The following is a 25828-nucleotide window of genomic DNA, read 5'->3' on the forward strand; positions in this document are numbered from 1 at the left end:
AGTCTTTTGTCGTCAATTGCTTCAGAGGTGCTGGTCCGGTGCGCCAGGCGTGCGAGACTCAATTGCCTCGCAACGACCACTCTACCACGCAGCAAACCATGAAGCAACAACCGACGAAGCACAAGCGTACTGCATTGACCGAAAAACAAGCAACTAACAACATCTACAGCGTCAAGACCCGTATCCAGCTCGACCCCGCTACCTACAACCGCGGTCTCATCGGTGGTTTCCGCCAGGTCGTCAAGAATGAGGGTGCTGGTGCTCTCCTCACTGGTGTCGGCCCTACCTTTGCCGGTTACTTCCTCCAGGGTGCTCTGAAGTTCGGTGGTTACGAGTTCTTCAAGCAGCAGTGGATTGACGCTCTCGGCTACGAGACCGCCTCCAAGAACCGAACTGCTGTCTATCTGGCCTCTTCCGCCACCGCTGAGTTCTTCGCCGATATCGCCCTCTGCCCTCTTGAGGCCACTCGTATCCGTCTCGTCTCTGAGCCCACCTACGCCAGCGGTCTCGTCTCTGGCTTCGGCAAGATTGTCAAGAACGAGGGTTTCGGTGCTCTCTACGCCGGTTTCGGTCCCATTCTCTTCAAGCAGTGAGTTTCACTGCTGGTCAATTACACTTCCCCCACAAACTGACATATGCTCCAGGATCCCTTACACCATGGCCAAGTTCGTCGTCTTCGAGAAGGTCTCTGAGGCTGTCTTCCGCACTTTCCCCAAGAAGGACCTCTCCGACGGTATGCAGACTGTTGCCAACCTTGGCTCTGGTCTGATTGCCGGTTTCGCCGCCGCCATTGTCTCTCAGCCCGCCGACACCATGCTCTCCAAGATCAACAAGACCCAGGGTCTCCCCGGTGAGGGCACTGTCTCTCGTCTCGTCAAGATCGGTAAGGAGCTCGGTATCCGTGGATCCTACTCTGGTATCGGTGCCCGTCTCTTCATGGTCGGTACTCTCACTGCAGGCCAATTTGCCATTTACGGTGATTTGAAGAAGGTAAGAACCCCCTGATGTCCTCTCCTTGAAATTCTGATACTTACAATATGTTTTAGGCCATGGGCGCCACCGGTGGTGTTGAGATCGCTGCTTAAACGACTTGAATTACAGTTCGGATAATTGTGGGGAAAAGGTTAGTCATCAATAACCTTAAATCTGTATTGGGGACATCCAACTAACTTGCTCCTGCCAGTTACTAGGTGCAAAGGATGAAGGGGTAAATAGCCACTTCCAAGCTCTTGATTGCACTTTTCGAGCCATTTTTGTAAAACACCATGATAGATTAATGTTCAACTCAAGGCGCAGGGGTGCCATTCACGATTTCTTTCCCCCTTCACTCTCACCGATTCAGTGTCCAAAAATATGAATTGTATTTGTACAGCTACTTTGGCCTCGCACGATTTTGTTCTCATTTGCTATCTTCTGAGAAGACGTGGACGCATCGCTTGTGATGTGATGATGAAGAGTGTCGACTGGCAACAGTATCAACAGTGGCCACTACTGTAGTATTGAAACCAATTGTAGATTAGTGCTCACGTCGTGGTGCTCCATACGTTCTCGCAATGAATACCAATGATCACATGCGATGCAATCAATCCCTGGATGCTTTCAACCCAACGGACCCCACTTATGTCTTGCCGCTTTTCGAAGACCACCGAAAGCTCGTCACAAATGGCCAGTCAGGGCCAGAGTTGGGTTGAATCAGTGAATGAGAGTAGCCTGTTTCCCCCAGCCGACATTATAAATGAGGTGTTACTGTTAAGCTCGTATCTCTGCAAAGATCGAATGAGTAAAACATTCATAAATGAGGTGTCAGTCGCATACAGGCAGAGGGGCTCCTGCTGACAACGGCATGAAGAGTAAGCTTGAGCTTCGACATAACGACCCAGAAGCGCATTCAGCCTGCATGATTAAACTGTTTGGCATTACCCGCTCTATTGATTAGTTTGGCCCCTAGACAGGAACCCCTAAATGACACTTATACTTGCAGGCTCTGTGGTGAATATCGAAACAATGCGCATCACGAATATGCGCTCACACAAGAATGCTCCAAAAGGGGCGTCAAAGAGCGCTCGAGCTTCAAGAAGAGTTTTCTTCCCTCCATAGACCTTGCGAGTATCAATTCTATCAACATGGCAAACCATTCTAGCAGTTCGTCCCATGCAACAAGACCTTCAACAACATGAGGGAGAAAGGCGAGCATATGCTATTTCATGTGCGCACGACGAAGAAAAAGAACAGTATGGACCAATGGGTACTGTCTTGCGTCTTCCAGGGATGTGCAAGGCACTCTGAAGGTGGTCGTCTCAAGCATGATAGGCTAGAGTTCCAAGATGAAGACAAAGACAAAGACGAACAGCTCTCGTCTATGCCTGTTTTGCATGAATTATGAAAGCCTGCCTGCGCATTAACGCATTGCCACCTATGATATACCTTGGGTTTGTAGCATTATATCCATGGGGCACATATGAAAACAGATTCTCAATAGTACACTGCTATCAGATAGAGGCTACCAATTACCTCTAGTCAGTCGTTGTTCAGTCTGAACTGTGTTGTAACATTGGCATGGTTAGTGTGTAGCAGATATGGCGTTTCTATTTAGACTAGAGCTTTATGTTATTTATCCTTATACCCTAAAACTTAGGCAAGAGGAGCTGACTGCCAAAGAACAATACCAATAGAATGAAAGGATATCCTACTACAATTCCTAGTCTTGCATGTTCTAGAGTCGGACGCATTGCCAATGCTCCCGTATCCATCTAGTCAGGGGATGAGCGAGACAAGATTCTTCTTGTACCTAGGTAGTCTATGTAGTTGAACGACCTACTTTTATTCTCTTCTCATTCGCAACACAATACCAAACCATGATCCAGACCCTTACACCATAAAGATACGGTTTATGTCTGCCTTATAGAGAAGGTAGTCACTGAGAAGTGGCATTTTCCCTCTAGATTTCCCTCCCCTGACAACCGGTCAAGCCACTTACTTTACAGCTCTCAGTGGAGCGTTCAGAGTCGGGGCGAAGCCAAATTCCAATTCGCTCTAGGGAAAACAGAAGCAACCCCCTAAGATAAAAAGCCCAAAAACCACAACGGGGACCAGGGGACGTCGTATTCATGACCGAAACGGCCGAGAAGGCGGCGGTGGCGGCGGTGGCGGCGGATGGGAGGAGACGAGGGTGCTCCGGCGACTGAAGCAGGACTGGCCTCTACTGAGGAGGATTATGTTAAACCAGGCCATGGGCCCGGCTTAACATCCTCCCTCTTGATGGGGGAGTCCTTCTCAGCAAAGTCCAGCTCTGCGATAGTCGCCGTCCCTCCTGGAAGGATGTCAAGCTGGAGGGCCAGGAACATCTCCAAGAGGGCAAGCAGGTTGCCAATGTTTGGCTTCTTCGAAGGCATGGTGGTGGTCTGCATATAAGACCAATAACCACTTACTTAGACCTGGAATAATGAACATAGGTGTATCGCGCCTCCGACACTTAGTATTCCTCGGGGTATCAGAAAAATTGGTAGCTGAGAACATATGAGACGAAATTAGTAAGTCACTTTAAGCTACTAGAGCTATAGCCTTTAGTCTATTTATTTTTGTATCCTAAGACTTAGGTGGTCAACTTTTCTGCTGTCCAGTAGGTATTCTATGCCATTACTGAGACAAAGAGAGGTGACATCTCGAATAGCCTGGACTCAAGATTTGTGATGTAGACAATGGTACTTATCCCTAAGGGACGCGTCTGGACAGTCGCTATGATGTGTCTCTCAAACAAGAAGGATGCAAGGAAGGCACCGCATCACGTTGAAATATCATTGTCACACTCAGAGAACATGTTCCAATAATATTTAATTTAATTCAAAGGTTGATGCTTTTGGACGATGTCTCAGTTGTACAGAATGCGGATCAATTCCGCGTGTGGATTCTCTTATCTTATCAGCTCAGAAAATCTCCCAAATTTTCTCTTTTTCCTAGACAAAGTTCAAAGGGACCAACCATCCCCACCCTCCAGCTTGAACAGCACATCAACAAAGTCGCAATGGTCAAACGAAAGGTCGCTGCGCTCGAAAAGATCGATGCGGATTTGTATGTCAATTGCGATTCTATCTTTACTTTTTATACAACAGAAGCTAACACTTTATAGCGCCGCTTTACAGCAGAAAATCCGCCGCGATCCCAGATCCTACAAGGAAGAGTTCTTGAAGCAATTAGAACAATATGAGGCCCAGCGCGAGATCTTTCTCGTCTCCCCCTCCACCGCAAGCGCCGATTCCGTCGAGTCTTTCCACAACATTATCGATCTAATTGCTCACGTCGCCGATTGCTACAAGGAAGAGACCGCAACCTTTCCCGACGATCTCAAGGAGATTCTTACACAGCACCATGTCGTTCTGCACCCTGATTTGCGCGAGAAGATCGTAGGAAGCTTGGTTCTTCTCCGAAGAAAAGAAGTCATCGACTCAACAAGCGTCCTTACCACCCTTTTCCCTATCCTGGTATCGTCGCCGAGCAAGACTCTGCGTGAGACACTTTTCCAGAAGATCTTGGCCGATTTAAGAAACTCCAACAACAAGACAATCAATCACCCTCTCAACCGTACCGTTCAAACCGTTCTCTATAACCTCATCACCGCCGACCGAGATTCTCCCCGAGCTATCTGGGCTATCAAGCTCACTCGTGAGATGTGGAAGCGACAGTTCTGGACCGATGCGAAGCCCGTCGATGTCATGAAGGAGGCATGCCTCAGCAACAACGAAAAGGTCGTCGTTGGCGCTGTTCGCTTCTTCCTCGGTGGAGACAAGGAAAGAGAAGATCTCGAGGACGAGAGCAGTGACGAAGAGGTTGATCTGAGCCAGGTCAAGCATCAAATGGGTATCAACAAAAAGACCAAGAAGTCGAAGAAGGCTTACGACAAGGCTGTCGACAAGGTGAAGCGTAGTGAGCGCAAGAAGAACAAGCCTCACCCGCTCAACTTTTCAGCTCTGCACCTCCTCCATGATCCTCAGAGCTTCGCTGAAGAGCTCTTTTCAAAACATCTACAAAACACCAAGGCGAAGCTATCTCTCGATACCAAGATTCTAGTAACACAGCTAGTTACCCGACTTGTTGGTCTGCACAAGTTGACCATCGTGGCGCTCTACTCCTGGTTTATCAAGTTCCTTACTCCCAAGCAACACTCAGTCACATCATTCCTGGCTTCCTTGGCTCAGGCAGTTCACAATCTGGTGCCTCCGGATGTTCTTGAACCTTTGATTACAAAGATTGCAAACGAGTTCGTCTCTGAAGCCTCGGCCGCCGAGGTTGCGGCTGCTGGTCTGAACTCGATTCGTGAGATTTGTGCTCGTCAACCCCTTGCCATGACCGATACGCTACTACAAGATTTGGTTCAATACCGAAAGAGTAAGGATAAGGGTGTCATGATGGCTGCCAAGGGTCTATTGTCACTGTACCGAGAGGTTGGTGCTGAGCTTTTGAAGAAGCGAGACCGTGGTAAGAAGGCCACCATCGACATGAAGGCTGGTATCCAGGCTCAGCGCAAGTTCGGTGAAGAGGAGGCCGGCGGCATTGAGGGTCTGGATCTTTTGGAGAAGTGGAAGGAGGATGAAAAGAAGAAGAAGCGTCTCGCTATGGGTCTTCCTGAGGACGCTGCTACTGACGAAGAGGAGGAGGAAAACAAAGATGACGAGTGGGAGGTTGACTCTGACGATAGCAGCGACTCTGGCGAGTGGATCAACGTTTATCATTCATCCGACGAGGAGGACGACGATGATGAACCCGCACCAAAGAAGCAAAAGACAGAAGCAGATATCGCTGCGGACGAGAGAGCCAAGAAGGCCCTCGAGGAGAAGGAGGCCGAGATTGACCGCATCTCCAAGCTCGCCACGACAACCATCCTTACACCCGCTGATCTCGCCAAGCTCCAAGAGCTCCGCATGTCCTCTCAAGTCGACAAGGCTCTTGGCAGCCGCCGTAAGCGCCAGAAGGAGCTTGAAGACCGCCATCGCGACGACGGCCTTACAGCTGAGCAGATCGAGGCACCTGCTCGTCTGCGCAAGCTGACCAAGGAGGAGCGTGCGGAGCTCGCCAAGGAGGGCAAGCCGGACAGAGACGAGCACAAGTCTACACAAGCAATCCGCAAGTCCAAGATGCAGGCCCAGGGCAAGAGTACAAGCAACAGAGAAAAGGCACGCAACAAGAACATCTTTATGACGATGGGCAAGGCGAAGAGCAAGCACAAGAGGAGTTTGGTCGAGACGAGAAAGGTTCTCACGAGGCACGTTACCAGAAGTACTAGAGGTGGACGAAGACAGAACGGAACTTAAGGGGGTTTTGAATATAGAGAACTCTTTAGAGATGGAATCACTTGTGCTAATGACACAGCGTGCACTAAAATACAAGGCTTTATTTTCGCTTCTACATACTGGCTGACTATCTTGTTTACTTATCATGATTCCTTCACTGCGTAGTGCATTTAGAGTTAACCTTTCTTATGTACTCCTGTTAAGTTATATACGAAAAAGACTATTAATATTCATGACTGATACAGTTTCTCTGGAACTTAATTCATCAGTGATCTTCCCGGTTAAATTGAAGAAGATGATGAGCATGGCAGCCACCAATCTCCACTACGATGGGAGAGATAGCAATAAAATGCTACGTAGTAGTGATTGGCGTAAAAATTGCCCGAATAAGCAGGCGGGTTCGATTAAGATGCATGTAATTCAAGGGGAGCAAAAGCGTGCCTATCACGAGGTTGCTCTAATGCGTTTAGGTTTCATTCGCTGTTTCAATTTCCCCGCATATAAAGTAGAACATCTTCCTCTGTTGGTTCCAGAAAGTCAAAAGGAGTCAAGCTTAATTGCCGAGGTGTAGTACCGATTTGCACTGCATTTGCCGTTCTTGAGCTCGTAAAGATTGATACAGACATGGATATCCTGGTCAGAGGTGAAGAAGAATCAGTCGGACCAAAGGTTTCACCACCACAGCTCTGAGATAAGCTAATAAGCCATTATTGAAGTTAAATCTCACTGCATATCTCTTGTTACCCTCCTATTCGGCTCATCATTGCAGCGATAGTTAGCACCTAAACTAGAAAACCTGATTCATGTTCTTTGATTAGATCGTCCATCTTCTAACCAAGTCAGGTTCGCTTCCCCGCAATCCCCAGGTTTCTTCTTCTCCAACCTTGAACCCCCCATGGGGTTACAGTGGAAGGATTGCATCAGGGAATATGACTTGCAAATCGTTGGCTGTTTTCGATGACGGTCAAAGTGTCACCCCTTGGCTCTGGTCTTGGGCCTTGGGCCTTGGTCTTGCCTCGGGTCGGGTTTGCACCAACCGAATGGTTACTTGCCTCTGATGAGGGGGAATGAGCAGATCAAATATAGTTTCTCTTTTCCCTTTCCTTGTGCCCTGACTTGCGTTTCTCCTCCTCCTTTCCCCTCAGCTTGTTACCCAAACTCCCACCAAAACATATGATACACTCAACATCATCATAATCCTTCATCATGGGTGTCAAGCAGTTCTTTAAAGACCGCCCTCTAAAGGTCAAAGATAGCAAAGTTACCAAAGCAGCTGAACTCACCTTGCGAGAATCCATCTGGCCCATTGCTCTCGTCACGGTCCTCTTCTTCCTTTGGGGTTTCAGTTATGGCCTTCTCGATACGCTGAACAAGCATTTCCAAAAGGTCCTCGATATTGATCGTGCTCGATCTGCAGGTCTTCAAGCTGCGTATTTTGGGTATGTTTTAATTTGGTACATCTATTGCATCGATACTAATTATTGCGCCAGTGCTTATCCTCTTGCCTCGCTTGGACACGCTGCCTGGATTCTTCGCCATTACTCGTACAAGGCTGTTTTTATCTGGGGTCTCAGCTTATACGCTATCGGCGCATTGATTGCCATCCCATGTATCAAAGCCAAGTCCTTTGCTGGTTTCTGCATGTCCATTTTCATCATTGGTAATGGACTTGGTTCGCTTGAGACAGCTGCCAACCCTTTCATCACTGGTATGCTAAACCCTCTTATATCGTGTCCAAATCTCTAACATTTACAGTCTGTGGTCCTCCTCGATACTCGGAAATTCGCATCAACATTTCCCAGGCCTTTAATGGTGTCGGCACTGTCATTGCTCCTGTGCTAGGTTCATATGTCTTTTTCAACAACCTCGACGATGAAGAGGCATTGGCCAACGTGCAGTGGGTATATCTATCCATCGCCGTCTTCGTCTTGATCCTGGCTTGTCTCTTTTACATCTCCAAAATCCCTGAAATCACTGATGCTGGTATGTCTACACCTAAAACCTATAAAGACTCTACTAACACGTCCCAGACATGGCATTCCAAGCCCAAGAGACTCACTCAAAGGCCGACGAGAAACCGTTCATCAAGCAATACAAGCTCTTCCATGCATCCTTTGCTCAATTCTGCTATACAGGCGCTCAGGTCGCCATTGCGAGTTTCTTCATCAACTACGCCGTCGAGTTGCGCCCCAACACGTCCGAATCCGTAGGCGCAAAGCTCTTTGCCGGCGCGCAAGCAGCCTTCACAGTTGGTCGATTCTTCGGAACCTTTCTCATGAAGTTCATCAAGCCCCGAAAGGTGTTTTTGGTGTTCCTGACAATGTGCATTGTCTTCATCGGTCCACCCATTGTCCACCACGGCAACGCCGGTGTTGCTTGTCTCTACGTCGTTCTCTTCTTCGAGTCCATCTGTTTCCCGACGATCGTGGCGCTGGGCATGAGAGGTCTTGGACGACACACAAAGCGAGGTAGTGGTTTCATCATTGCTGGTGTTATTGGCGGTGCTTGTGTTCCTCCTCTGACGGGAGCTGTGGCCGACATGCATAGTATGGGAATCTCCATGGTCGTCCCCATGGTCTTTTTCGTGGCGGCTTTGTCGTATCCCATTGCTGTCAATTTTGTTCCAGCGTACAAGAACGTAGTGGATGTCTTTTACGAGGCGGATATTGGTATTGGCGATCGAACTCTTGATGAGGAGAAGATTCAAGGTGGACAAATCGAAGAGAAGGGCGAATTGCCAGCTGCTCGTTAGCTTGTATCATATTGATAGTCTATATAATTAGTGTCACGCTGTATAAGCGGTGTTGTCTAGTAGAACAAGGTCAGGTGAATTCACACAAGTCGAACGCTGCTCTAAAGTAAAGTCTTCTTTAAGCTCCTAGTACAGTCACTTTGGTATCGCATCAGAAGAGACTTTGTATTCTTGGCATAACGTCTTGTTCAAAATAATCATGTAAGGTCACGTCTAGTTGCAAGCTCATGCATGTGACATTCTTGCAATTCAGCGGAAACAAACATCACAGGCTTATTGATTCAGGTAATGAAGTCATCAAGTTGGTATATTATCTATCATATTTTCACAAACGCCTTTTGTTCGTCAAACCCATCATAACATTTCTATCGCATAACACTTAGCTCCAGTTGGGAGCGTTGGTGATGAAAGCCATCAGAATTCCTGAAATCAGACCAGCTGTAGGAACAGTGATGAACCAACCCATGTAGATCCAGGCGACCATACGCCAGTTGATAGCTCGCCAGTCACCGTTGCAGAGACCAACACCTACAATAGCACCAGTGATGCATTGAGTGGTGGAAACAGGAAGCTTGAGACGAGTGGCCAGGACGACAGTGATGACAGAGCCGAGCTCAATGGAGAAGCCACGGGCAGGAGACATCAGAGTGACTCGGTTACCCAAGTTACGCATAATGTTGTATCCGTATGTCCAGAGACCGAGAACAATACCAGCACCACCGAAAGCCAGAATCCAGACAGGAACCTCGGACTTGTCAGGGATAACACCCTCTTGCCAGATCTTGTAGATGGTGGCATAAAGACCGATGGCGTTGGGCATATCGTTGGCACCGTGGACGAAAGAGCAGAAGCTGCAGTCATGATCTGGGAGAAAGTGTAGAGGAAACTCGTTCGGTTGTCAAAGTGCTCAGCGCGAGCGTGAATCTCCTCAACGTCACCAGCGACAACAGACTTTTCGCCCTGAGAACCGACAATGTCCTTGTCAACACCGTGGAGGATGGCGAACTTGAAGGCCCACCACATAAAGGCACCAGTGTACCAGGGCTTGTCGGGCTTGGGGCCAATCATAGACTTGTGCGCGTAGGGGTTCTCAGGCTCAGGCTCCTCAGAGGCACTCTCGGTAGCGACCTTCTTGCCGTTGCCAGTCTCGAGATCTTCGCCAAGGGCAGCAGCGCGGGCAGCGCGACGCTCGTCAAGCTCCTCACGGGTAAGATGGCCCTCGTAGAAGTTGCGGACGACACCCTGGAAGTTGTCGGGGGTAGGGGGAACGGGGCCTCGGCGGAGGAGGAAAGGACCCTGGAGGATGTGGTAGGACTTGAGCTGCCAGTCCTCCTTGATGACGATGCGGTACAGCCAAGGAACGAGGAAGATGGCCATGAGAAGACCCCAACCGGCACCGGTAGCAACGATGACACCGGGGATTTGTTCCTCAGTAAGGTTGACCTCGTAAGAACCACCCTTCCAAAGAAGAAGCATGACGATGAGCGAGGCAGTGAGCCAGAAGTAGAAGGGGACAAGGATAAGACCCTTGATGGCGGGGCTCTTGCGGAGGAGGACGGCGTATTTGGTGAAGAGGAAGATGGCGGCACCGAAGATACCAGAGAGCATGGGAGCGATGATCCAAGCGAGAAATACCTGTGAGGATAAGTGTTAGTGAGTTGGTTGGGAGTAAGTGAATCTGAATACTAACCTGGACAACACCCTTCTGGATGTCAACGCCGCCCTGTTCGTTGTAGCCAACCCAGGTAACACCCTTGCCACCAAGAGCACCAATGCCCATACCGAGGACACCACCAAGGATGGAGTGAGTGGTAGAAACGGGGAAACCAAGACGGGTAGCCATGGTGAGGTAACTAGCAGAAGCAATGACGGCGCAAACCATGCCCAACATGAGAAGAGCAGGGCTATCATCAAAAGCCGAGACATCGACAACTTGAGTTCGAATGGTGTCGGCGACTCGACCGCCAACACCAAGAGCGCCAGTGAACTCCATGATACTGGCACCGATCATGGCCTGAAAGTAGCTGATGGACCGCGAGGACACGGACGAAGCCCACGAGTTGGCGACATCGTTGGCACCGATGTTCCAAGCGTCGAGGAAGGCAAAGATTGTGCCTACCGCGAAGAGGTAGTCATATTGAGCAAAGACTGCCATTGTTGCGTTTGAGGGTCTTTGTTTGCAATAATGGAGTATTTAGAGGAAGAAAGGGGAGAGTGTGTTTGTGAGAGGGATCTGAAGAGCAGAGGACAGCGAGAGAAGATGGGATAGTTATATACAATCCAGAAGCGTGGGTTAAAGCGGTACAATTGGTATGCTATCTGTGAGCTACTCACACGCCCCTCCGAGGTAGACCCAGAAAAGAGAGAGAAAAAAGAGGCATCGCCAAGACAATGAAGAAAAAGAGGTGCCGGGATGGAGCTTGACAGGGAGTTGCCACAGAGTCGTTGAACGCCAAGAGGTTGTGTCAACAGGGACTGGACCGAGTATCTAAACGGGGATCTCGGTAAGCCAAAGCGTATGTAATATAGTGAAATATAGTTATAGATTGTACGATAATTCATGGCAAGATTGATGTTGTTCTGTTGCTATCAAGCCGTTTGCTGTCATCTCGATGCGTTCTCGCCATGTCTCGCCTCGGCGAAAACGTCGTCTACAAGCGGATCCCAGAAAACGAAATAAGCTTGTTATTGCTCCGCCAAGTCAAGTTTAACCTTGTTTCCGTTCTCCTCGGCTAGAACCACTTGGACTAACCGTCGCAGGTCTGTAACTCGGGGGCTTTGTCGATCACGTTTTCTGTTGGGATGCTCTCAGTGGCACGGGTAGTTGATCAATTGACCGTTTGAGGATATGGAGCACACGACACTTGGAGGGAATAACAGGGGAAAGGTCAAGTGGGTGAAGCACGACACATTTCCTAGTTGAGTCACCGAATGGGAAAAAGATGATCATGGCGGCGGTGCTGGGATTAGGGCTGCTGTATGCCAAGCTGCAAGTGCAAGTCTGGCCTACCTCGCCAAGACAAGCTGCCGACTACGAGCTTATCTGTCTTGCAGCGGAGTGAGGTCCTGGGCATTTCTCTGCTTCTTTGTTGATGATCTTTTACCGCAGAGTGGACTTTATCGTAGAGTGTTGGAGACTCATTCTGTCTGTGTGATGATATCACGGACCAGCTCGGCTGTCAAAGACCAACACTGTAGTGAAACCTCCTCCTGTAGATCAACTCACCAAGCAGAGACACACGAGGGACCATCTCTAAGCTGAGATTCGTCAAGGACACGCGAGCAATGCCCCCAATCGACCAAAAAGAATAACCGACCAATCAAACAGGTACCATGCGTTCAAAACACTCGACGTTGTAGCAGGGATTACGCAAAAGTGACCCGCAACTCTATCGTGGATAAAGCCAAGGAGCTTATCCCCTTTTGTTTTGGAGGTGCGGGTATTGTCCGAGAGATGTGACGCTTCCGACCAATAATGTGTTTGGATCTCTACACGTGTGAGACTTTAATGCAAGATTGGCTACTGGAGCCTCAAAGGTTGTGTTCCCCGACTTGTTCTGTTTCCAAGGGTCGGGGAGTACCAACCTCTGGAGGCGTGGGGTATCGAAAAGAGTTTTACCACATTCTGTTGTGTGGTCTGTAAGAATCTCACAATTATTATTAAAAATATACAATGGCAATAGTCACGTCGTTAACTACTTGGCATTACGCGAGGTTTTGGTAGATCTTATCCGCTGGAATCATGAGAGACACAATTAGCCAGTCAGGTTATGATTTTTATGTGAGACTCTTGTGTCGTTTATTTTTGTCTCATAAAACATTGAGGCCAATTCCGTTGCGCGTCAGGCATCATGACATCTCCTCCCTCATACAGCATCATCTGCATAGTATCGTCAATGGCGACTCAAAGAAATTCTCGGCTTGCCACGCCCCATAATATAGAATCCATCTGAGGCAATTGCCTTCAATGACCCACTCGTGATCTTCAATGTGAGGCGAAGCGTGTGTATCAACATGCCGCGTTTACTGCTTCACCAAAACCTTGCAAACTGGTGATAACTCGCTGATGACATTTCAAAATCGCAAGGTTACCAATAGCTATGCTACAGAATGTCTGAGCGTGAATCAGGAGGTGACATCCCAGCTAATAAACATGTCGGCACTTAACCGTCCCGGCCGAGATATAGGGTAAAGATCTTCGCGATTTTAGAGTTAGAAATAAGGATAAAAATAAACGTGAAACGTTTGATGAGCGGTATGTCACTGTTTATATAGTAATCATATTGCGTTTCATCTGTATCACATAATGTATTGATATGATACTTTGGTTTTTTTGATCTAGATGGATCCTTATGTTGAGAGGTTTTAAGTGAACTGAGAAGGCTCGGGCTTCGTCTTCCGGTTTGATAATGGTGAAAAAGATACCACGGGATGGACAGATTATACGTCTATAAGATTATCACAATCTGTATAATCAAGTAGAAAAATCATACAAGTATGAGAAAGTTGATCAGGGATGGAACTTAGAACTTACATAAGGTTAAAACACAAGACAACAATTTCCTTTGCTGCTAAACCTTTTGTGTTTCGCCCGTTAGATTTGAATACTTTTTTTCTGTTGAGCGACTTAGTACAAAGCTTTTGAAATCTTTTTTGCTATTATGACTAGATTTTGTACCCCGACACAACTCGCCTATAGTATGGACTTCGATCGGTGGTAGTAGTCATGCAAGCTGTCCCTTGGACATGATAATTCGTCACCGCAGGAGTCTTTATCGAAGAAGTTCGAGAGTCTTTAGCAAAGAGCTATGATATCAAGTTTGATTAGGTGTATCAAACAACCCATCGGCAGTATCTTTGAAAGTAGTGATCAAAGTCCAAGTGGCTAGAGATATTCAGTTTTTGAACTGCCGATTGGAGCATACCTCTTGACTCCAAGAATACGTTCCGTTTAGTACGTAATGCAATAAAAAGCACAGGTGCATTATCGTATTATTATGCCTGACTTGTCAGTTTCTGTAAAGTTTTGTGATGGTCGGCATTCGGCACAGGCAATGGTCCTTTTGAAGCTGCGCAGCACAACCAACAGTCACATGGTGGTCCAATCATACACGGCCTATCTTCGTATGTCGTTGCCGTTGTTTCCGAAAAGAAGCAATAACTATGAAGAACAACTCTTGTTACGCCTCGGATGACGGCTCAGTGAGTAATTCACATGCATATGGTGTAGCAAACTGCATACAAACTCACATGTCAGAGTGGAAGCCATTCTGCCCATGATCTATAAAGCTCCCGATTGACCCCTCAAGTAAACAGAACCAATACAATAGACAGTTCCAGCATTCATAACACCAAAGTCCGGCCTTTTAACCTCATGTCACCTTTTTATTTTATTCTTAAGATAGCCATCCTCTATGCGATTGGGGTAATGGCCCTTTCACCTCAAGATGCGATCCATGCAGACGACCTTGAGCGCTATCAAGAGTTCATGAATACAGTCTCTGATAGTCAATTCCTCGACATGTATATGGAAAGCGCTGATGTCAAAATTGACATCTACGAATACCCATCAAACGACCTCGTCCAGTCTGCCTACTTCAAGCCAAGTCCAAAGGCGGATCAGTACTTCCAACAGGAGAAAGAACAGGCGGATGCACTCCAAGCAATAGAAGATGAGGGGTTGACGGAACGTGCGGCTATTTGTAGGCGCGATGAACATGTATTTGAGCGACTATCCACGCTGGAGAAACGGCGCTCTCGCTGTTATCAATTTTGTGGAAGTATTCATCATTGCACAAGAGGTACAGGATGTCCGCACTGTTATGCCGTTAGGATGGGCTGTCTGTGGCAGAAGTGGTGTCGCTGAGTTGAGCTACCTGCTGTTTACAAACACAATCTTGTTAAATATAACAACTTCGGAGATTAAATGACTGGCAGATTCCGTGTCATTCTTAGTTAGCGAATTAGGCCCTGGTATGAAGTACTTAGCATGCTAGATAGGCCTAGCCCAGCTATCAACTCAAACAATAGTCTAGTAATTAACAGCGACTATTGATTTTTGGCGTCAACTGGGGGGCTTCCATGCCTCCATACATAAACAAGCCAATGTGCCACTTCAGGTACATGACATCGTTTCTCCAGTATTAACTCTAGTCACTCTTTACAATTATTCACCACGCACAATGCGTTCTGTCGTTCTTTTCCGTGTGGCTTTGGGCCTATTGGCCGTTGACTTTGTGGGTGCGAGCCCCTGCAAGCCCAGTGAGTACAAGACTGACCACTTGAATGAGACATCGTTGACAACCTACTAGTCTCAACCGCGACTCCAGATGCACCTACTGAGACATCGTTGGTCTCATCAATTGAATCCGCAACAACCATCGAAACTGCAACATCGGTTGCTTCCGCCACTTCCACTGCTACCACTGATTCATCGGCCGAGACAAGTGAATCGTCAATCGTCCTCGAAACATCCAGCACCATCGAGGCTATCATCATCACCACCACGGCTGCCCCAACGACCGAGACGACATCAGCTGCGCCCATACCTACTTTCACCGTCCTTGCTACCGGCCAGGGTCCCATGGCGGGCAGAGGTCTACAGACGTACCCATACGATACCGCCATGGCCGCGTTTGATGCAGCTCCTGGTGGCGATCCCGCTATGAATGCACAGGTCTCGCCTTTCACCATCGACTCGCAAGGTAGACTTGTCACCGGACTGGGCCTTTTTCTCTGCGGACTCTACAGTCCGACGAATTTCTTGCTCGACGCCCCTGCCGTTGTGACAACTTGTAATGATGAGACACCGCTGCGGCGAGTTTTTCTGAATTGCAAGCTGAGCACTGAGCTCAAGGTCCAGTGTTCAATCCCAGCCGTCTCGTGTGTGTCTACGGGTCCTGCTCCGTGGGATTTTCCAGCTTGTCAGGCGGCTACTGGTACTTGGGGCGTACTTTCCACAGCCATAAAGGGACCTGGCCATGTCCTTCATATTGGAAACGACAATACTCCTTCTTACTATGACCGCCTTGAGCTGAGTGCTGAAAAGGTGTAAAGAACGTTGGAAATCATGCTACGATTTCAAGACCGTATGCTATATATGGATTCGATTCTAGACCTACCATTTTAGACACTTAATTACTCATAATAGAAATGTGACTTGGAAGTAAATTATCTCAAGTAGGAAGATCTATCAAATTCTTTTTCAAGTTGCCTTGAACATACTTTCCAAACTATAGGTGATGTCCCTGTTGAAATAACTACAACTCAGTCGGGGTCACCTAAGGAGCGTCCCGAACATAGCCACAGCACAATGATACAAAGCATTGTTTGACTTAATCAAATAGAACTTGGAGTGAATAGAATTGAATTTCTATCCATGTTGAAACCTCCACTCACGCGCACCTATTGTGTCTTGCATTGTCGTTGGCTTGACAATCATCTTTTGAATGGCTCGAAAGGGCTCTCGCATACCTATTTCCCATACTGCATGCATTGACTAGATTTTAAAGGTTTTGGAAAATGCAGCATCTCATACTCTTCGGGTAAGTTCCAATAATGCATCCGTATCAATGCCAAAGCCAGGATTGGTCTGAGACATGCCCCTAAGTGACTCAGAATTCAAACAGTCTAGAATGAATCAATTTACCACACTATGTGATACAAGATAAAAGTAACAGATACCATAATCTATATACTAAACATATCTAGCGCAAGGACTCAGACTCGCAGCGCTGCTGGCATCCTTTGGAATAACCCCTGCGGCAACAGCAGACTGGTAGCACCACCGCCAGTCTTGTTTACCCAGCTTGCCATCACATTTCCAAGACCAAAAGAACCATCCGTCAGACTTCTCAAAGGACTCTGCTTGTGCAGCCCAATACGCCTTGTACCACGTTTCTTGCCCATCAACCTTGAACTCGTCTGTGTTTTTCAAAGTACTGTTCACTGATAGAGACCATTCACCAACGAAAACATGTCTCCCCATGTCATCTTTGCATGCGGTCTGGATGTACGCTTTCTTGTTGCCAGCAATCCTGTTGTCAAAGCTTAGGTATCGGTGTGCGTCAAAGAAGACAGTGTCTTCATCTGGGAGAGAGGTTCTTGGATCTCCTGATCCCCACGACTTGCCCTATGAGACGTTAAAGTTAGTGATGTGATACTTTCATATTGTATTAGGCATGGAAAGAATACTTGCCATAAACTGAATGTGTAAGCGGTCAGCAGCCGGGACCTTTAAGTAGCCCTCCATAGCTTGAATTCGCTTGTATGCGTTGGGATAGTAATTCTTAATCATGTCTGCTGCCTCATCCTTCCACTTTGGTACATGTACAGGTTCATTCAGAACCTCCAGCATACCAACAGTGGTGTAGTTACCGTTGGTATGAATGCGCTTCGTCATCCACTCGAGGAATTTGTACGCTCTCTCGTAGTTCTCGGGAGTGTAGAATCCAGGATCAGGCACAGACTGAAGGCTTGTTAGTAAGAGGGATCCGACAAGGCATAATGAGTGATACATACATGGCCTGTAAACTGCTCATTCGGGGAGCTGATACCAGGGCCAGAGTGAAGACCGATCAGAACGTAAATACCATGGTCCTTGCACCAGCCGACAATGCGATCAAGATGCCAGATGCCGCCTCGGGGCCAGTATTCGCCATCTTGGATAATGTCTTCGTGCATCCAGTACCCTATAGGAATGCGAACGGCATTGAGACCAAGACTTGCAATTTGCTTGATGTCATCTTCTGTGATCCAAGTCTCCCAGTGCTTTTTAAAGGCGGCGTTGGCTTTGGCTTGACCAATACCCTTGACACATTGCCACTCGTCATTGTAGGCGCTGCAGCCCATGGTCTTCCATGATTCTTCGGCCATCCATCGTTCAATGATGAATTGCGAGCCGAGATTGACTCCACGGATCTTTTTGTCGCTTGGTAGCCATCTCTCGGTAAGCTGTTCGCCGTTGGCCCTCGCAGCCACTGGATGTTATCAGCATGTCGCTCTTCATCAAGACATTCATCTACTTACCTCTGGACTGTGGGGTCCAGGCACTGACTGCACCAAGGAAGAAATAGAACAACGAATTGAAGAGCATAATCGCGACAACGCTGGTGTTGCGTCGGAATGGCGGAATCTTTCCAAACTCAAGTGCTCGGTAGAGTTGAGATGAGAGATATTGAACGGCTTAATATCTCATCTATACATAGCTTGACGAAGACTGACGAGATCTACGTCCTGTTATATAACGTGGGTGGTATGATGTGCACGGAAACGGTCCGCATAACAATTCCGCGATTCTAATCTATCATGTTAAATATCCATGTATGTTTCTGGGAAACACTCTAGGATCTATCTGCTGGCGGTCCGCGTCCTCCAACAAAAGATCCTCCAACTTGCCAAATGAGACCATCTTGGTTCCGCATCTCCCTCGCTTGTTAACACCACTGGCTGGTTCGAGCTGGGATTACGAGTGCGGCTGAAGAATGTGATTTGGATGACTCCACTGATAAACCTGTTTTGTTTATATCGAGATGCTTGAATTGGATGACCAGGTTCGGCTCCTCAAATAGCGGGGTGCAATATGTAGACAGGGTAGCATTCGCGAGCTGAAGAGAATACCAAATGAGGTGATAGAGAATAGCGGCAGTCGTTTAATGAATATATCACAGATATAAGTTTAACAAAGATATAGTCTGTAACAAACGCTTGACTGGTACATACGACCGACCAAAGGTAGTGGAAAATACGGGATCCCGTTAAGTTCTTTCATTCCATAACAGTATCGCAGCTTTCCAGAGTCACAGCCTCTAATCTCAGATATATAAGTCTTTATTTTTTAAAGAGCTTATTGTATTTAAGTAGCTAATTAGAGTTCTCCGTACATGGTCACATGCCGTAGCTAAAGATGAAGCTCACCCATCAGCTCAGGTATGCGTTTCTCTCTACGGTCTCGAGAGCAGGGTAAGGGAATGATTGCACCAAACCAAATCTATTCTGAAATTTTCTCTCCTACAGTCTGAAATTTAAAGTTTGCAGCCATACTGAATGCTAATACAGCCTCGTAATTGTCCTTGTCGGGTTGCTTAGTCTTTATCAGTATGCTACTTGGTAACAGGCACCACGCTCGAGTTTCTCAAATGATCATCTCCAGCGAAGGCACCAACCTTGACCCATTCTGATCCGCTAGGCAGACTGTACTTTGTCTCAAAACCAGTGCGTGCCACCTCTCCAACCTTGGATAGCGATTCTTTTGAGGCGCCTGCGTACACTACCCACTTGGTATCTAACTTATATAATTAGCTGTTTATATTGTTATTTAATTGCGAGACTCTAGAGAGGTGTAAAAGTAACTGCCATTTAAGAGAGTAATAGGTTATATGTATTTTTTCCATTTTATCCTATCCAAAAACAAAGAAGACTGCCATATTATTACATTGTATTATGGTGGAGTTATGCTCTAAGTATTTCCCACTGTGATTAAACATGGGAGCTGTGTGCTACAACATCCTTTGATATTGTTGTTTTGCCAAGTTGGCTTGTTATTTAGACTGTGTCCTATTTGAATTCTTGAGCTCTGCTAGTTACACGTATCTCCTGCTACTGCTCCAGCCTGTACATCATTGGGACTCATGTCTTCCAAAATCTGCCAAATTCGTCGGCGGTTAGTAAATCCACCAGGAACATCCAGCCCAACGTCGTTGTAACTCCATACACCCTCATCACGATAACTGGCTGCATCCGGAGGCGGAGCATGTGGTGAGCTCATAACCTGTCTAGTGAGCTTTTCCCAGTTCCACTTCTCGCTATCTCCCGCATCAGAACCAGTCTTGATATTCATTGCCTCGACATTAAGATCCAAGAGAAACGGGATTTGGAGGAATATTTCTTTCCATATGGACTGAGAGATATTGTTGTCACCTTTGAGAAACAATTGTGTATCTCGGAAAAAGTTATCGACATAATCTGCAATTTGCTCTGGCGATGCTTCCGTCGAGACCTGGACTGAGCTATCATCCAGTCTCTCTAGATTTGAAATCAGCTTAGGGGTCAATTCGGAGATTTTTATGGGGTTCTCATCCCACTATCATATCCCAAGTTTATTAGCATATAAGGCCAGATGTGAGATTTCAAATGAGAGTAAGCTTACCCATCCTTCCCACTCGTCTCCCCATTGCTCCATACAGTAAACGGGAACGTAATATCGTTCAAAGCCGAGAGAGAGTGGCTGGCCAGGTGAGTTGTTTGGAATAGGAGGAACGTAATTCATATCCGTTGGTGAAGGTCGCTCTAGAAGTCGTTGCTCAAGATAGCTAGCACAGCGACGTTCCAGTGTAAACCAAAGGTCGCTAATGGAGCTAATTCTGGTATTGGACGCGCTTTTCAGAGCGCGTTGAGCAAGGTTGTCGCAAGCTGCGTGGATCCCGATATACATTTTTGCTTTGGCGGTATCCCAATGTTTATCAGACTGAGAATCAATATGATACGGGTGTTGAGGATACACCTCTTCTCTGCTAGGGAGCAGAAATAGTTTACCAGGGTAATGATCTACTTCTGCAGCATAGCGAATAACTTCCAGATTAGACATCTGAGTCTCTGGAGGTATTGCATCGTATGTTGGCCAATAAGGACCCGCTAAGACAACTGTGCTGTCGTCAAGGGCCATGCCACAAATAGTGCAGTAGACATAATCAGGGTTGGGAGACATGACTGTTTGCAAAAAGGAAAAGAACAGGTCGGAGAGTTAAAGCGGTTCGTAATCAAAAGCTTGTATGCAAGGGGAACTTTTTAAAGTAAAGAATGGCAACGTTAGTGGTTCTCCTGTCAGCAGAGGATTCTACAGGCTAGTCAGTGGCGCATAGCCCACTCTTTAATAAGCTTATACTATGCAAATAAGGTCTCGATCATATTCCCATGATTGGCACAGCCCTCCAACGGGCAGACGTTTCCAACATCAACTTTAAGTATGATATAACCGTCAACAATCTCCAGTGGCGGTACTAGCAAACTCAGAGTATCTCGTGTTCCTCTTGGTCCTGTTGATCTGATATGAAAGCGCTAAGCACTTTACCTATTTGAGCTACACGTCCTTGTCCTCCCGCATAAGCAGCAAACTCCAAAGTACTTTCTGACGAACCATGATCTGACTGACTGCAAGGTTATTGTTTATCCCGTCAGCCTCAGCCTTGATTTGACTATGGAGCGGGATTTGAAGTGTGAATCTTCTCTCCTATTGGGCCATGAGAAAACTATAGACGCCAGGATTTGATTTGATTTAATGGGCTGAGCAGATAGACTGTCTAGACTCTGTGTCTGACTGAAATAGCAAGGGGAAATGATGATAGTATTAGTGATAGTATCTTAGTGCTTAGTTTTCATGAGACTCCTTCCTATCTTGCCTGAGCAAAGCCTCTTGCTTAGTATCTGAGACTCACTATTGGGGTAAGTACGGGGGCTGCTTAGCATACCTTTCTTACTGTATTCTCGTGATAGCCTCTCTTTTGAGGCAATGGTGATACGAATCTACTTCCACGGAAGCTTGCGGCATGATAATCACCCTCGCCTACTGCTAACTAGACCGCAATTGAGAAATATCCCCGAGATGGTTCTGGATAACGTCCAATCAGACTCTTGTCAAAGATGCTGCTCATACAACATTGGATTCGAAACCCAGACGCTGTAGCTGGTAGTAAGGCTGAGTACTGAATCTCTTGAATACTGGAGATAGTATTTCAGAAGCTGTTGTATTTGTATATGTATGTATATATCATGAGTGTCCTTAGACTTCAATTTTGAAAACACAACTACAACCTCGATTCCTTAGAACAACTACCCTTTTCTCGTTTCCTTTTTCTTTTATCATTGTGATCAAACAAAGTGATTCATTCGTTATTTCAATCTTTTCCCAATAGCCATGAGATACTCTCTAATCTTGGCCCTTTGGACTGTGGGGGCTCTTGGTGGCCCCTGCAATCCAGCTGAAGCATCAGGATCTGCCCTCACGTCTGGGGGAGTACCTGATGAATGTCAAGATAAGGTTGCTGAAACGTCATCTGTTCCAGTCGTCGTGAGCTTGCCAAATGAGGATGTTGCGGTTGAGACTTCAATCTCAACAGACTCCCACGATGATGGAAAAGATGAAGTCTCAGTGTCTATTCCTGCTACCGAGGCTAGCCAGGCTTTCAACGGAGCAGAAGACTCTGGACTTCCTGCGCCTGAGACTGCCCCAGCTGACGCCGGTAATACCGACGTGCAGGACCAGCCTACTGACGGTCAGTCAAACAATAATGGAGACGTACCTGCGGCGACTAGCTTAGGAGGTGTCGACGAAAACCAGTCAGTGACAATGCCTGTCCCGGGTGACTCCAATGGTCAGCCCACTGGCACTTCGTCTGAGGATACTCAACCTGAAGAAACAAAGTCAGAAGATGGAGCTCAACCAACTACCCACGGAGACAATGCTACTTCCAAGCCTGTTGACGATGCCACCACCAAGCCTATCGATAATACCTCCAAGCCTGTTGATGACACCACCTCTAAGCCGGTCGATGATACCACTTCCAAGCCTGTTGACAACACCGGATCTTCCAACCACGACACAATCACTACATCCAGTGGTACTACTACAAGTGATGGAGGCGATCATGATCCTGTCACCAAAACACAGAGTGGCGATATCCCGCCAGTTACCCCCAAACCAGAGACCACTAGTGCCAATAATGCTTTACCTGCTCCAACCATTACAGATTTCCCTGAGGGACTTGCCCCCTCAACTGTCACCGGCCACCCTGATTGGGTATCCAACACTTGGATCACAACATCAGATGATTCTGGTCCGACTGTTGTTCCAGTACTTGTTGGGTGCCCTATCTGCGGTGGAAAGGGCTCAGGTATTGTATTATTTGGGTTTCCCAAGGTAGCTGGTAGTTGGTTCAAGCTCCCTGGCCTTCCCAAGTTCAAGTTCCCTTGCATACCTCCTGTTTGCACGACTCCTCCTGATACATCCGAAAACGGTAACGACGACGATGATGATGAAAAGAAGTCTTCCTCTGCTACATGTACTGAAAAGGCTACTGTTACCGATTGTTTCGTTGCTTGTACAGCCTATACAGGCCCAGCTGGCAGCACCATCACGCCGGAATGTCAAACAACATGCACCAAGACACACACTGGATGCGATGTGGTAGGAACCACTACTACATCATCTGCTGCAGCATGTGGCCCTTCAGGAAGCAGTTCATGCAAGTCCTGTCAGCGGGAACTAGTGGCCGATGTAGAACCTGAAGAGTTGGAAGAAGGCGGCCTTGAGCGAAGAGCTGTCCAAAAACTCAAGGACATTGGAGGTTGCGATGGATTCAACATGCCCTCGTTTCCCGACTATCCTGGAGGAAACCTCGTGTTGGACAACGACGCCGATATCATTCCCAAGAACTCCCCCTTGAAAGACATCAAGAGATGGTGGTTCACTATTCCAGGCGAAAACTGCGTCCCTGAATTGAAGGGCCATCTTACAGCAGCCGAGGCCAAATCGCGTGTAACCAGTAAAAATGGAGCTTCTATCGATCACGTATACGAGAAGAGTATGCTACTTGACTTCTTCCGAGAGATCATCGATAAGAACGGGCCCGACATTAGGGGACTGAGCGATGGCCCTGCTCAAAAGAAGATCAGTTGCGAGGACATGAAAGCTTACGGTGGCGTGGACACTAACAATAACCTTCTCGAGAAGGTGTTTAATGCTTATCCCCAATCCAAGGACAGCAACAACAAGCAGAATAACCCTACTGCTGTTAGAGCGGCAAAATATCTCGACGATATGATTGCGATGGACCAATGGACTAATGGTGGTGCAAAGGTAAGACTCAGAGCATGTCCCCTGTTTCCTAGGGGCTGCATCTGATCTCACAACTCGATTCTGATATTCTGATTCAGGGACATACATGCAATTTCAACGATGTACGAAAGCAGGCTGACAGCTTGGTTTCGGCCGCAAAGGATGTCACCGCTACCACGTCCGAGGGTGACGCCAACACTTGGATTGAGAATAAGATTGATGAACTCGAAAAACTAGCTATCGGTGTCGAGATGTTTAGTGTTCCTGAAGCACTTGAGGCTATGGTGAGACAAAATCAACGACTCTACTCAAGATTGTAAGTATACACTCACCTTTTCCCACCCTCATACGTTTTCCATTAACACTGGTATAGTGTGGATATGGATAACAATGCCAAAGGCTGCATGAACAATGATGCAGTAAAGAACGGTATCTGGTCATTCGCGGATGCCTATAAGAACTTCATGGCCAGCAGATTCGATGGTACAGAAGCTTGGTCCATCAACACTGCAGTGAAGTATGCAAAGACAAAGATTATCGAGAAAGTGACATCCGACTTGAATGAAGCTCCGAACGTGGCGGCAGCAAACCAAGACGAATGGAACGCCAAGGTTGATACATGGAAGGCCAGGCTGAGCCACAAGGCTGGTCTTGATGACGAGAAGTGGGGAGTACCTGTGCCCGACTGGAAGTGGGACATTGTCGCCAAGCGTGATGGCGATGGACTCTCTTGTCAGCGTCCTGTCCCAAGCGAAACTTCCTCCGAGGAGCCTACGACCTTTTCCACCGCTGTCAGGACATCTTCGGATGGCTCGAACACCGAGAAGCCGTCTTCAGAAGAGAAGCCGTCTTCAACTGAGATGCCTTCTTCTACTGAGATGCCTTCTTCTACTGAGATGGCGACCACTACGACAAAGACTGGTCCCACGATTGGTCAACGGCCCGGTTGGTGGACAGATGCTCCTACTTTATCTGACCGTATTCCCCTTACAATCTCAACCCCTGAAGGTAGCTCTTGTACCAAGACAGTAACTGAGAGCATGTGCAATCAGGGTGTTGGTGTCGGCCACGGACAGGCTTGTGTGACTCACTCAAGGTGCGAGGCATGGGTGAACACCAAGACCACCAGCAAACCGAGCCCCAGTCCTACCGCGAACAGTCCAAAGTTCTCCGATAACTACACCCGCTGTAACGGTCGTGACGGCCAGGTTTCAAACCCTAATGCTATCACATATGCTGCTCAATCCTTCTGTCGGGACGTGGTTGCTAAGAACAAGGATAACGGCTATTATTGGTCCAATGATAAGCTGGAGGGAAAGAAGCTACCTTCGACTGGATATCACTTCAAGATTGAGTTCTCTGTTGCAAAGGGCTGTCTGTGGAAGGCGGATTACAACGAGTGTATGCGTTATTTCCAGGTTCCCATCGATTCTTGCAACCGTAATAATAAGGGGGAGAAAGTAGGTGGATGGGTTAAGAATAACTGCATCACGGCTATCATTGACCCCAAGCGTGGTATATAGAGATTTTTCCTCTCTTTTCCCTTTTTTTTCTTCTTTTTATCAGGGTAGACTAGATGTTTAGATTAGTATTCTCTGGTTTTGTCTAGCAACCTTTCTAGTCTCGCGACATAAGACAATCCTTTCCTTAACAATAGACTTAGATTAGATACTATACACTTATTCTTTGAGCAAATTGAGAAGAACAACTCAAGATCTTACTAGTATGCTCGTGCTGAGGCAATAAACACCCCAGTGAATAACAAGTTCATAAATACTTCAGATAGACAGACTTCAATTATAGTGGTCAAGATTGTTTCAAATTACAGTAATGAATCTGAACGGATACTTACTACTGGGTAGTGAAAAGCTAGCCTCCTAAGTCTTAGAATATAAAAATAAATAAGCTAAAGAGCATAGTCTAAATGGAATAAGATGACCTACTAATTTCGTCTCTTATGTT

General features: G+C 47.1%; 10 protein-coding genes across 10 annotated transcripts; 6 read left to right on the forward strand and 4 right to left on the reverse strand.

Moving 5' to 3' along the window:
- Positions 1–98: 98 nt before the first annotated feature.
- Positions 99–1311, forward strand: FGSG_01591 (phosphate carrier protein; the record flags this gene model as incomplete). The annotated part of the gene is made up of 4 exons (XM_011319106.1): positions 99–589; positions 645–990; positions 1047–1123; positions 1184–1311. 3 exons carry the CDS (start codon positions 99–101, stop codon positions 1083–1085), a joined length of 876 nt encoding a protein of 291 aa, XP_011317408.1. The 3' UTR covers positions 1086–1123; positions 1184–1311.
- A 1627-nt stretch (positions 1312–2938) lies between these two features.
- Positions 2939–3392, reverse strand: FGSG_11972 (uncharacterized protein; the record flags this gene model as incomplete). Its single annotated transcript, XM_011319107.1, has 3 exons — positions 2939–2953; positions 2978–3199; positions 3246–3392. 3 exons carry the CDS (start codon positions 3390–3392, stop codon positions 2939–2941), a joined length of 384 nt encoding a protein of 127 aa, XP_011317409.1.
- Positions 3393–4021: 629 nt separating this feature from the next.
- Positions 4022–6398, forward strand: FGSG_01592 (uncharacterized protein; the record flags this gene model as incomplete). Its single annotated transcript, XM_011319108.1, has 2 exons — positions 4022–4068; positions 4127–6398. 2 exons carry the CDS (start codon positions 4022–4024, stop codon positions 6303–6305), a joined length of 2226 nt encoding a protein of 741 aa, XP_011317410.1. The 3' UTR covers positions 6306–6398.
- A 1092-nt stretch (positions 6399–7490) lies between these two features.
- Positions 7491–9036, forward strand: FGSG_01593 (uncharacterized protein; the record flags this gene model as incomplete). Its single annotated transcript, XM_011319109.1, has 4 exons — positions 7491–7723; positions 7775–7992; positions 8040–8267; positions 8315–9036. The coding sequence occupies 4 exons, from the start codon at positions 7491–7493 to the stop codon at positions 9034–9036; spliced, it is 1401 nt and encodes a 466-aa protein (XP_011317411.1).
- Positions 9037–9415: 379 nt separating this feature from the next.
- On the reverse strand, positions 9416–11191 carry FGSG_11973 (phosphate-repressible phosphate permease; the record flags this gene model as incomplete). Its single annotated transcript, XM_011319110.1, has 2 exons — positions 9416–10671; positions 10727–11191. 2 exons carry the CDS (start codon positions 11189–11191, stop codon positions 9679–9681), a joined length of 1458 nt encoding a protein of 485 aa, XP_011317412.1. The 3' UTR covers positions 9416–9678.
- Positions 11192–14356: 3165 nt separating this feature from the next.
- On the forward strand, positions 14357–15098 carry FGSG_01594 (uncharacterized protein). Its single transcript, XM_011319111.1, has one exon. It carries the CDS (start codon positions 14411–14413, stop codon positions 14900–14902), a length of 492 nt encoding a protein of 163 aa, XP_011317413.1. The 5' UTR covers positions 14357–14410; the 3' UTR covers positions 14903–15098.
- A 120-nt stretch (positions 15099–15218) lies between these two features.
- On the forward strand, positions 15219–16244 carry FGSG_01595 (uncharacterized protein; the record flags this gene model as incomplete). The annotated part of the gene is made up of 2 exons (XM_011319112.1): positions 15219–15297; positions 15348–16244. The coding sequence occupies 2 exons, from the start codon at positions 15219–15221 to the stop codon at positions 16088–16090; spliced, it is 822 nt and encodes a 273-aa protein (XP_011317414.1). The 3' UTR covers positions 16091–16244.
- Positions 16245–16732: 488 nt separating this feature from the next.
- Positions 16733–18130, reverse strand: FGSG_01596 (uncharacterized protein; the record flags this gene model as incomplete). Its single annotated transcript, XM_011319113.1, has 4 exons — positions 16733–17167; positions 17270–17503; positions 17557–18014; positions 18064–18130. The coding sequence occupies 4 exons, from the start codon at positions 18128–18130 to the stop codon at positions 16733–16735; spliced, it is 1194 nt and encodes a 397-aa protein (XP_011317415.1).
- A 1006-nt stretch (positions 18131–19136) lies between these two features.
- Positions 19137–20740, reverse strand: FGSG_01597 (uncharacterized protein; the record flags this gene model as incomplete). Its single annotated transcript, XM_011319114.1, has 3 exons — positions 19137–19318; positions 19621–20116; positions 20183–20740. 3 exons carry the CDS (start codon positions 20738–20740, stop codon positions 19137–19139), a joined length of 1236 nt encoding a protein of 411 aa, XP_011317416.1.
- A 1206-nt stretch (positions 20741–21946) lies between these two features.
- On the forward strand, positions 21947–25389 carry FGSG_01598 (uncharacterized protein; the record flags this gene model as incomplete). The annotated part of the gene is made up of 3 exons (XM_011319115.1): positions 21947–23887; positions 23965–24182; positions 24240–25389. 3 exons carry the CDS (start codon positions 21947–21949, stop codon positions 25387–25389), a joined length of 3309 nt encoding a protein of 1102 aa, XP_011317417.1.
- Between the last annotated feature and the right edge of the window lie 439 nt (positions 25390–25828).

This window comes from Fusarium graminearum, chromosome 1 (assembly GCF_000240135.3).
Source record: "Fusarium graminearum PH-1 chromosome 1, whole genome shotgun sequence".
NCBI lineage: Eukaryota > Fungi > Ascomycota > Sordariomycetes > Hypocreales > Nectriaceae > Fusarium > Fusarium graminearum.

Bases quoted from the DNA above. Each gene is read 5' to 3' on its own strand.
- FGSG_01594 (XM_011319111.1), top strand. From the start codon at position 14,411: ATGTCACCTTTTTATTTTATTCTTAAGATAGCCATCCTCTATGCGATT.